Consider the following 12,453-nt stretch of genomic DNA (forward strand, 5'->3'; position numbering starts at 1 on the left):
GGCAGAAATCCTTAATAAATAAATAAATGAATAAATAAATAAATAAATAAAATAATTATAGGAATTGAAAGTGTTTATAATAACATCTGTCAAATAATACTTAATAAGCAATAACTAACATGTTAGCCATTGGCTGGTCTTTAATAAAAGAGATATATAACATTTGGGCATGGGAGCATACACCTGTCACTCAGCACTTGGAGGCTAAAGATCTTCAAGTTTCAGGCCAACCTGGGCTGCACAGTGAGATCTTGTCCCAAAAAATAGCCAAACGAATGATGTATAACAAAAACAGTATTTCTGCACATTTACTTGTTCCCATAATTCCTTCCCCCAAGAAAGGCAGGTGCTATTATTGGTCCCACTTTATAACAGGAAACCAACATGTTAAGACACCCACCTGGAGGTAAACATTAAGTTAATAAGTTATATAGTTAGCAACAAGTCCTGCAGGAACCACAATTTAACCCAAGAGTGACTTGCAGAATCCAGAGTCTATTTTCTTTTTTGTTTGTTTGTTTTTAACTACTTTATTGCTTAGAGTGGAGGCTGAGGGACTCAGGGCAAGAGACTTCCAGAAACCAATACATCTCCCAGATAGGAACCAATGACCAACCTGTGGGAAAGGTTTACAACTATGCTGGCTCTCAGACCCTTCTAAAGAGGCCTTGGAAAATGTCATGGTTTCAAGGACCGTGGTCTCAGTTTCCAAAGGTGGGATAAAGGTGCCAAAGGTAGACCTGTGTTCTTTGGTCCTGAGCAGTTCACAACAGCAATGGAGATGCAGTCCTCTGGTTGTCACCTGCTCTGGCCCCCGTCCATGTGTTCATTCTCCAGTACTCCAAGGTAGAAAATGAAAATATATGAGCAAGAGAAAGCCTTGCAATAATTGCAGCATGCCTGCTTTAAAGTCAGTCCCTGGGGCATCACTTTAACCACAAAGGGAGTTGATGCTGGTATGAATGCCACAGTTTGCTTCCCCTTGCGCTGACTACTTTTTTTTTTAAAGATCAAAGCACATTATGTAAGCATGTGATGTTTGACATTGGACAAAGTACTTTTTTTCCAAAACAGACATTTTCCAAAAACATAACTTGCTAGACTAATGGGCAGTGAGAAGCCAAAATGACTGCCCTCCACCTTCTCCTTGTGTATCTTTGCCAGAGTCCTTGGGACTTGCCAAATCTGGTCATGCCTGCTTAGCCTGCTCGACTGATTGTGCCAGAAAAGAAAATAAGACACAGATGTATTTGAGCTCTTTGAGATGCCAGTAAGAGAGACAGCTAATGGCTTCATTTCGACCCTCCCCTTCCAGCTGGGCACAGGTGGGGATAATGAGGTCCCTCTCCCTAATCAAACTCAATTATTTACTACTCTATATAACCGCAAAGACATTCACATTCCGCTCAGAATATAAAACACACTGTGGGCTCCTTCTAACCACTGCCACTGGGTATTTATAACAAACTCAAGTGGCTAACAGTTTGCCTTGGCAGGAGTTTAAGTGTGTAAAGTTTTGCAAACTGTTTCTGTTCAAATATGTCCTGCTGAAATGGGGTCTCAGGTGGGGTTCTATAACTGTCAGGTCAGTGAACTGCATAACATGTGAGAATGTATTCACCATGCAGTGCAGACAGGATCTGGAAATCAAACGCTTCGTTCCACTGCAACCTTCTGAAGCATCACGGTTGTTTCAGCAGCAAGACTGACACTGTATTAATAAACATTACGAGTCACTAGCCTGACATGTACACAGCAGCAGCTGACAGACTCCAACGTAAGCTGAGGGAGAGCAGAGGAAATCAAAATGAGACACAGGAACTGAACATAGCCAAGGGGGCTGCAGCATGAAACAAGCTGCATTAACTCAGAAATGTGAGTCCCAAACTTTTAGAAGACACAGTAACTACAGCAAAAATCTGGTAAAATTGTTGAATATTGAAGTAAATGATAGCTGTCTAAAATGTGTGCTATTATTGTAAGAATAAAGCATACCCTAGCACATTTTCTGCCGATATCTTAGCCAGCAAAGCATCCATACTTGGTTTGTCTGACCTTTGAATTCTTAGAAGGATGTAATTAATTCTTTCCATCTTTATTACTTGTTCCAGTATTTCTGCCATTTAAAACAGACACAAAGAACAATCTTTTCTTTCCTCCAGACAATAGCCTTTGTCAAAAAGGAAATCAAGTCAGATTTACAAATACAAAATTAAGCAGGCTGCATGTTCCATTTTCATATATAAGGACAATGAAAATGTTTGCTAATACAACAGTATCGAAGGAAACAACATGCAGTTGGTCTGGGTAATTCATACCTAGATTGCCAGGCTTGATGACAGAGAACACGACTCTTATTTTTATTTTGTATTCCATTTTAGCTCTGCCCCTTCCCAAACTATGTGATCTTGCTCTGATCCTCAGCTTACAGGTTTTACAAAGGAGCTGCTTATAGGGATAAAGGCAGAAATTAAATATATGAAAAAATGTCTGTTTGCCTTTTCTTCTCTTTTTCTTGCCCGTTTCACTTTACAGATCACAAGGCAATGCCTCTGAAGAGCAGAAGAATCTTCTAGTTAATGATGCCCTTCCTGATAAAGGACCAGCCATTTGGTATATATTTTGGAGATACCATCAAAAAGGTAATTTTAAAACTACAGGCTTTTAAAAGTACTCACGTAAGAAAGAGCAGTGAACCTGGGTATGCCTCTTTAAAAGCTGCTCACCATTCCCTCTGGGCAAAGCCAAGTGAAACCTAGGCAGCTTTGGGGAGTCCTCTGGCCATGGTGGTTGTTCAAGGCAGTCCAGCTTCCCACCTCTTACCTGGTGGCTCTTCATCCACACAGCAGAAATGTACCTAGACTCTATTAACACGCAATCCTTTGCTCATTATTGTACTAAACATTGTAAGGAAAACACAAAGGAAGGTAATGTAAGTGCACTGACTGACATGGATCTGACCTGGTTCTGTCTGTTTTATTAGTCTGGATGTTTGCTCCCTTGGAATCCTCCTTCCTCACTCTGTAGCAAGGTCTGCTTTGTCATTGCCATTTGTGAACTCAATTCCATTTCACGAGTTCTGGGTGAATGAGCACTGTGCTGGAGGAGGGCAGAAGCAGACAGATGAGGTAGTCCCTTTCTTGTATCACTGTATTTCTAGCTGGGTCCCAGTTTGGTCACTGCTAGCAAGGAGCACTTCTCCAGATGCTGGAGTCCATCTGAGATCCAGCTTTTTATCTGGCTTTGGACATCAGTCAAGAATTGTCCTCGGGCTGAATTTTTAGTCACCAGACTGCTTGCCCAGCAGGCACAGGGGGCTGGGTATGATCCTTAGCACACTACAGAAACCAGGCATGTTATGGATCAGGAGCTCAAAGTCACCTTTGGCTGCTCACCAAGTTCCAGGCCAGTCTTACATATAAGAGAACCTGTCTCAAGAAACAAACAACCTCCCCTGTTTTTCCCTCCCACATTCTCCCTGCTTCCTACAGTCCTGATGTGTCCACAAATCTTCACTGCTTAGACAACACACACTCAATCTGTCTAAAGTCAATCAGAATCAATGGATAGTTTAGAAATTGATCCACCCATGGACTTGGAAAGCAGGCTGTTTTTGTTAGAAGTTTCTAATTTTCAAGTTGGTAGAGAAATCAAGTCTCCCTCAGAAGCTCTATGTCCTGGGGTTTCCTGAGGCCTATAGGATTTGGGGGACTAAACCTGACTCTCACCTACGAGATGTATTAGAAGACATCCAAATCCAAATTCATTTCCACACAACATTTTTCCAGTAGGGATTCATTTAAAATAAATAAAGTTTATTTTATTATTGTCAACTTCTGGCTCACTATAGCAGGGTTACTTTTTTTCACTTCTGTCTGATGAGGGCAGAAAATAATAAAAATAGAATGTAAATAATAATAAAATTTAGTAATTCATAATCTTTGCAGGATAGAAAGAAAGAAAATTAAATTTAAACCTCTCTTCTCCCTGATATTAATCTGCATAGTATCACTTTCTGAGGTCCACAGCCCCCTTCTTCCAGGAGTCAACTATTAAATTTATAGGCTGCGCTTCAGAATTTAAGTATTTTATTTTAGCTCAATGAAAACCATATATACATACAAAAATCATATCCATTTAAGGAGACTTATATATGATTGAACTAAAAGAAAAATTAATGTATAAATACACACATCATATAAATATATATACATATTTTATAGATATGCATATGCTTAGATTATACCAATTCTGGTTGCATGCTCCTCACTCCACCCAGCTGTCCCTCATTGGACAGAAATGAAAGGAAGTCAGTTTGCTAAAAAGAAGCAGAGGCTGACAAAGGAACGCCAGCCATGCCTACTACCTCCGCATCGCCTATGGCAACCTTCACATTATAATGGAGTGTTGCAACAGAAACTATATGACACACAGGCCCAAGACATTTACTACCTGGCCTTCACAGGAGGTCTGCTAACGTTTGTGATAAGGGAGGTGTGGGGGCAGCAAGTGCCAGCAGCTAGAGCTATTTAACATCACTAATGGATTAGTAAAGGTCAAATTCATCACTGCAAGCAGAAGCAAAGCTTGCTAAGCCTAAAGATGGTGTGAGAACTCAGATCACATACAGTGCTTTACTGGGGCAGGCTATCTCTATAAAATGTGTGCTCTTTGGTGCCAGAATCATGTGTGCCCAGATACCAGGAAGGCCCATCTTTGTGTAGCTCAATCAACAAAAGCAGGAAGCACACTTGTCCTGGCTTACTGGGGATAGGAGGGAGGTGACGAGGAGAGGGCTCTGTTCTGGGTACAGGATTTCCAGTTTTGTATGTAGAAAAGTTCTAGCAGAACAAGAGGAATTAGTCACGCTAACAAAAAGTCTGAAGGGACAAATGCAAACAAGAATTCTCTAGTGGAGAAGGTTACATTTGGAGGATACATTATAAATTAATTAAAATAATGTGTTGGAAATTAAAAATAACATTCATTCTTTAAAAGGGAAATAATATGGCAATCACATTGTCATGAAAATGAACATCAAAAGACTCAAGTTGCCAAGTAAAACTCTCACTAAACCTGGCATCAATTTATTTTTAGCAAAACACTGACATCAAGATTATTAAATTTATTGTTAAATTTATTAATGCTATTATTTAGTTATATTTAATGTCATGTTTTAGGTTGTGTAAAATAGGGAATTTATAGTTAAAACATTATAGACTTTTATAGCCAAAGTTTTATATTTATATGCATTCAAGTGGCACTACATCAAAACTAATTTGGGGAAACAATGCAGCTCCACAATGAGCCTAAGTTCATAAGAATTTACTACTCATGCTTAAGAATATTCCTCTTGTCCAGATTTGATAGGAGAGAAATTAAGGCATAACAAAGTAATGTCAAAAATCAAATAACAAGTTGCTAGTGAGACTTGAACCTGGGTTTGCCCTGTGGCGTCTCACTGGGAGGCCAACAGTAGGTTTCTGGAGTCTTTGTGGGGTATAGGGTTGAGAGCCTCTAAGGACAGAAGGCAACTTGGGGCTTCTAATACTCGAAGTACAAGCACAGACCCGAAGATTCACCTATATCTTCTCCACAGAGTCCTCTGCTACGCTGAGGACACAGAAACTTTCTCTCACAAGGGGAAAAAGACCCAGAATACTCAAATAGTTTATGCTCTACAATCCTATTTTCCCAAGTTTCAAACAAAGGAATCTGTTTTAAAGGGACAGGAGAAAGTCCTTCAAGGCAATCCCTCATTAGAACTGTGAATTTGCTGGATCCAAACAGCAGGGGGTGCCAAAGGGATCACTATTAATCCCAGGAGATGGCCAGGAGAGGGACAGCAGAGGCCTAGTTTAGAATCACTTAGGTTAGACTGAAACCTGAGTGTGTGGGGTCACCCTTAGCTGCTGGGACTCGAATGGACAAATCTTCATCTCCATCTGCAGTACTTAGCATTCCTTGGATGGAAATCACAGCAGGGTGAGCTCTGCTGGAGCTAATCATGATCATCTTAGCTAACAGTACTGTTTGCTTCAACTGGTGCAGCGTCCTCAAACAGCACTTAGACTCATCTCTGCTCTGAATCAGCAGGCTGTAAGGCGGATGGTTGGGTGATCTATTAGTAAAGCTACATGTATCACTATACATCTGCTTAGGATCTGTTCACTTTCAATGCAGGAGATAGATTTCTAGGACTGTTATTTTATGTATGTACAGACACTTTTACAGACTGCACCAGACTCACAAAGGCACAGGAAAGGCTAAGCACAGTCTAAAAGAAGGCAACGAGGAAAAATCAAATTGAATTTGGACCAGACGGAGAGAAAAGGTTTTTAAATCACAACAGAAAAATGACCACAATACACATTTTCATTTCCTTGACTAGAAAGTGGCAAACCCAAATGCTGCTTCCTAGGCTCCTTGTCACCACTGCTCCCAGAGGCCATCTGTAGACATGCTGTTCCCACCTCTACCTACGCCTGTTACTGGCTGTACATGCTGTAGGTGCAGAAGCATGAAACAGCAATGCACATACATGTTCCCAAATCATTCTGCAAGTAATCATGTAAGCAGATGTTCAAGGCACCACACATAATTTACCTGATGCACAAAACCTGATGCAAAATACTAGCAGGCCAGGGTGAAACACTGAGGAAAATAACAAGTAGTACTCACATTCGAACAAAGAGTGATTCTTTGGATGTCAGACCAGGAGATGAAAACTTTTCAACCAGGGCCAAAGTACTGAAGCCAAACTTATGAATGGGCTCATTGGAATCCAACGGTGGGAAATCTGTGTCTACCTCCCCATCATCCTCAGCAATATGCAGGCAGTAGGCACTGACATTGTCACTGAAAGAAAAACCACACAGGCAAATGAGTACTGTAGGAAGAGACATGCAGTCCAGACAGCATGGAGCCCAGCCACCACATTGACTCTGTTGCTCTCTACCCTCAGCCTGGGATACACCAAGAACCCCTACCTCCCCATTCACTGATAAGGAGAAAACACTTGGCAATACAAGAGTTGTCATACTGTGTCATTTTCCCAACAGAACCTGGACATCTGTGAGAGATAAGACCTAGAACTCAATTCTTCAGATGAAAAGTAAGATTTAATGTTAGCCTTCTACAGTAGGGTGGTGGTGGTGCACAGCTTTAATCCCAGCACTCAGGAAGCAGAGGCAGGTGGATCTCTGTGTGTTCAAGGTCTACAGAGTGAGTTAAAGGACAGCCAAGGCTACATAGAGAAAGTCTCTCTCAAAAAAGTAAAGCTAAACCAAACCAAACTAAAAACAAAAATGGAAGCTTGTAATACAGGAGGGGAAGGAAATGGTACAGTCCCATGAGAACACAGTCACAAATAAAGAAAAAAACTACTGGGGGGGGGTAGTGGGCTTTGATGCACAGTAATCCTGTGACCAAGACCAGCCACTTTTCCTTTCCAAACACTACAGAACCTTAGCTGAATAAAAGCACAAGGCCTGATTATCCTGATGCTCACATCTGGCCCTTCTAACAACTTCTGGACAGTTCCATTTCATGTCCAGTCAGGACTTCCAGATTCTAGTCTTGCCCTTTTAGAATCAACAAATACCTTTCTCCTTGAGGGACAATAAAAAGGCAATTTGTTTATAATGACAAGACACCACACCAACACAATTTAAAAGCTGAAATTAGGGTTGGGGTGTAGATAGTGCTTGTCAAGCATGTATAAAGTCCTGGCATAAATCAGAGGTGGAGGTTTAGTCCTGTAATGCCAGCACTCAGAAGGGAGAGAGAGGAGAATCACAGGTTTAAGGTTATCATTGGCCACATAGCTAGCCTGGGATACATGAGACCTTGACAATACGTAAGTTAAGTAAGTAAATAAACGAATGCTGAAACCAATGTAAATACTTTAGAACAACGAGCTGCAGAGTGGACTGAGAAATCGAAAACCTATTAGCATTTAGGCAGGTTGGCTTCAGAAGCATAATCTAATAGTTCAGAAGGCAGGAGAATTCTAAATTCTGCAGCTAAAATTTGGAATGTTAATTATGTGATTGATGCTTTAATTAATTAATTGCAAAGTGTATGCTAATTGTTTAATTGGTTGCTTGATCTATATAGATCATTTTTTGAATTAAATGAGTTGATTTACAAAGTTTATTGATTGGATGTGACAAGGAATTATTGCACTGACTACCTGATTTGCAATTTTCCCAGTTAATTCACAATCTTTAGCTGCACTCTGCTTATTGAGAGAGTCTACTTCAGGTGATCTATACTCAGTGTGTCTGTCAAGCTTGAGAAGTATTTATTATATAAAACAAGTAATAGGGACAGATGAAAATTAATGGAAACTATGAATCTGTTAAATGGATTGATAAAAAGAAAGTAATCTGGCCATGTTTGTCACTTTACATTTCATGGGTTTGCAATGTTAGGAAGAAAAATGAAATTCTTGTCTGAGTGTAGGATCTTCTAGTTCTTTACAGAAAGCTGTCAACTTAAGCACAAAGTAAGTGTAAAACACACTCCTTAGAAGAGAAAAATGCCATAGGAGAGCACCAACTCAGAGCTTTGCAGTCAGAGAGACCTGAGTTCAAGTCTCAGCTTCAATTTCCACATCCATAACGAGGCCATAATGGCCTAATTCAGGATTAGATTCAGTTATATATGTAGAGTCTAGCATACAAGAGAAGTAGAATATAAATATGAGATGACTATAGTAAGGTCAGATGGGGACCAGCTTGAAGAGTTCTGTCAGTCCTCCCAGTATGGATACACAGCAGAGCAACAGGGGAGCCGTGACCGCGGCAGCTCATTCCAGGCAGGCGGGTTTACTCTATGTAGTGCTCTGTCTTAAGAAGGCCTCCTTCTGTATTATATAAGAGGAGTGAGGTCATTAGCAAGATTTAGCAGCAAACAGGGCTCTAAGTCCTCAACTGAATATCCAAGGAGATGGTGATTAAACATTCCACTCTGTGCACAAACCTGCCAGTTCCTTTGTGCCTCCACAAACCAATCATCCTCTAACAGGAGCTACTGCTGTGTTGTCACTTTCTAGGACAAGACAATGTCATTGACTGTGTGCTGTGGGTACTGTGTATCACACAGTGATGTGTGATGCTGTTCAGTATATATGCCGCTTTCATTGGTTGATGAATAAAGCTGTTTTGGCCGTGGCTTAGCAGAGTAAAGTCAGGTGGGAAATCCGAACAGAGACATAAAGAGAGAGAGCAGGTAAAGTTAATGAGATACCATATAGCTGTCAAAGGAGTAATATGCAGGCACCAGTAAGCCACAGCCTAGTGGTAATACACAGATTAATAGAAATGGCTTAATTTAAGATGTAAGAGCTAGCCAGGAATATGCCTAAGCCATTGACCAAACAGTGTTGTTGTAATTAATATAGTTTCTGTGTGATTATTTGGGTCTGGGCAGCTGGGAAACAAAAAGTACAATTTCTATTTACAACACTGGGAAACTGGCCTTGACCCATTCAACTCAGTGACTGTTTCTATTTTATACATTTAATTGGGAAACAAAAGTACAGTTTCTGTTTACAAATGGTACCCAAACATTTGGCAAGAATTTCCACATAAAGTCTGAGAAAGTTTAAAAAAAAAAAAAGAAAGAAAGAAAAAAGAATCCTAGAGAGAAAAGAACTGAGTGAAGCACAGCTTCTTGGTAGCAGCATTGTCTTTGGTGCGCTCTGTATGCTGGAGGCAAGCAGAGGTGTGGGCTCCATTAAGAGAGGCTTCCTGACTCAAAGTTAGTGACAAAAACCTTATAGTTCTTTGAAGAGGCTCTGCCAACAAACACTTGAATGGTGTTTATGAGCAGCCGGCTTCTTGGTGGTGGCATGGACCTTGAAACTCCACAGAGTTGTGGCAATAAACATGGTTCTCGCAAATACCTCCACCATGAAGTTAGACTATCAAAAAGCTAAGGAATATGGCAGAGCTAGTTGCCACAGCTGCAGCTTTAATCCCAGTCATGTTGCTTAACAAATTAAAGATTCATGTACTCAAAAGAGAGAGATATACAATAGACAGATTCAGAAAAAAAAAAACTTTAAATGGTTTACAGTGTGTTTAACATATATACATAGGCTAAGGAGAGAAAAGAAAAAGGATAGAGAAAGTCCTTAACAAATGGAATAGAGTAGCTAGTTGTAGTGACTCACACCTTTAATCCCAGCACTTGGGAGGCAGAAGCAGGCAGATCTCTGTGAGTTTGAGGCCAGCCTGGTTTACAGATTGAGTTCTAGGACAGCCAAAGATACCAAGAGAAACCCTGCCCCCAAAACAAACAAACAAACAAAACCAAAAATGAAAAAGCAAAAATAAAAGAAATAGAGTAAAAAAAAAAAGCTACGTAAAGATAAAAATTAAACAAAGGGTCTGGATTATGTATGTTATTGTGTTTTCTTTGAACCTTGTGACTGTGAATGAGCTAACTGCAAAGAGACATTTCACTATATTGGCTGCTAAGCTAAACTAACATTTACATTTTAAAGGTATTGACTTCAAAATTTAAGTCTGAGGACATGTTACTCTGGAAAAGAACTTCTGCTTTTGTTTCCCCACAGGATAAAAAGTTGTGGATTCCTTACCACCTAATAAGGATTGATTAAATAAGACCCCCTGAAGCGAGGCCCAGGTTTTCCAACATCTACAACAGCTTCAGGACTACTGGCTGAGATGGTCCACAGGATAGCCCATGAAAGACCTGATTAACAGTGTCCCCAATTAGCAGGATGTAGTCTAGAAAACTACACACAAAATCTCAAATATGGTTTTTAAATGTTTGTTTTCATTTAAAGAGGTTTGATTATAAGTGGATAATGGTCACTCACAGTCGATTGCTTTCTAAAAAAAAAGGAATACACACACACACACACACACACACACACACACACACTCTATAATGGTATGGATTTTGGTCTGCTGATAGAAATTTAAGGTCAATTTTGTTAATGTATATATTTTCTTGTTTAAGGTATTATGTTTATACAACTCATTAAAATGTATTATATTTTTCACACGAGTGAATTAACAGAACATTTGAAAACTTTAAAATAAAAAGAAGAAAGCTCACCTAAAAGAACTAGACAGCGGGAAATAATCAAATTGAGAGCTGAAATCAACAAAACAGAAACAAAGAAAACAATACAAAGAATCAACAAGACAAAGGGTTCTTCAAGACAATCAACAAAACAGACAAACCTTTATCCAAACTAACCGAAAGGCAAAGAGATACTATCCAAATTAACAAAATCAGAAATGAAAAAGGGACATAACAACAGACACAGAGGAAATACAGAGAATCAGCAGGTCATATTTCAAAAGCCCATACTCCATAAAATTGGAAAACTTAAAGAAAATGGACAACTTTCTGGATAAGTATCACTTACCAAAATTAAACCAAGTAAGCAAATCAAGACCAGGTAAGCAAATAAAATAGACCTATAACTGCTGAAGTAATAGAAACAGATATCAAAAGTCTCCCAATCAAAAAAGGCCCAGGACCAGATGGTTTCAGCTCAGAATTCTACAAGACTTTCAAAGAAGAACTAATACCAATACACCTCAAATTATTCCACACAAGAGAAACATAATGAACAATGCCAAACTCTTTCTATGAGGCTACAATAACCATGATACCCAAACCACAAAAAGACATTACTAAGAAAGCAAATTACAGACCAATCTCACTCACAAACATTGATGCAAAAATACTAAATAAAATACTGGCAAATTGAATCCAAGAACACATCAGAACCATCATCTACCATGACCAAGTTGGCTTCATTCCAGAGATGCAGGGATGGTTCAACATACGAAAATCTGTCAACATAATCCACCATATAAACAAGCTGAAAAACAAAAACCACATGATCATCTCATTACATTCCGAAAAAGCTTTTGGCAAAGTACAACATTCCTTCATGATAAAGGTCTTGGAGAGAGCAGGGATACAAGGATCATACCTAAACATAATAAAGGCAATATACAGCAAGCCAACAACCAACATCAAACTAAATGGATAGAAACTCCCAGCGATTCCACTGAACTCAGGAACAAGACTAGATTGTCCATTCTTTCCACATCTATTCAATATAGTTCTTGAGGTGCTAGCTAGAGCAATAAGACACCAAAAGGAGATCAAGGGGATACAAATCAGAAAAGAAGAAGTCAAACTCTCACTGTTTGTTGATGATATGATAGTTTATATAAGTGATCCCAAAAATTCTAGCAAGGAACTTCTATGACTCATAAACACTTTCAGTAATGTAGCAGGATACAAGATTAACTCAAAAAAAAAAATCAGTAGCCCTCCTATACACAAATGATTAAAGGGCTGAGGAAGAAATCAGAGATTCAACACCCTTCATAATAGCCAAAATATCTAATAGCATAAAATATCTAAGAGTAACTCTAACCAAACAAATGGAAG

General features: G+C 39.4%; 1 protein-coding gene across 7 annotated transcripts in view; it reads right to left on the reverse strand.

Moving 5' to 3' along the window:
• Nucleotides 1–12,453, reverse strand: part of Mapkap1 (mitogen-activated protein kinase associated protein 1) — a 226,745-nt gene that overhangs the window by 99,606 nt on the left and 114,686 nt on the right. For all 7 annotated transcript variants that reach the window (XM_026777621.1, XM_026777619.1, XM_026777615.1 and 4 more), the window contains one exon: nucleotides 6,682–6,858. In XM_026777621.1, coding sequence (XP_026633422.1) covers nucleotides 6,682–6,858 — 177 coding nt within the window. The remainder of the gene's footprint in view (nucleotides 1–6,681; nucleotides 6,859–12,453) is intronic.

The sequence above is a fragment of the Microtus ochrogaster genome, chromosome 4, assembly GCF_000317375.1.
Source record: "Microtus ochrogaster isolate Prairie Vole_2 chromosome 4, MicOch1.0, whole genome shotgun sequence".
Classification (NCBI taxonomy): Eukaryota; Metazoa; Chordata; class Mammalia; order Rodentia; family Cricetidae; genus Microtus; species Microtus ochrogaster.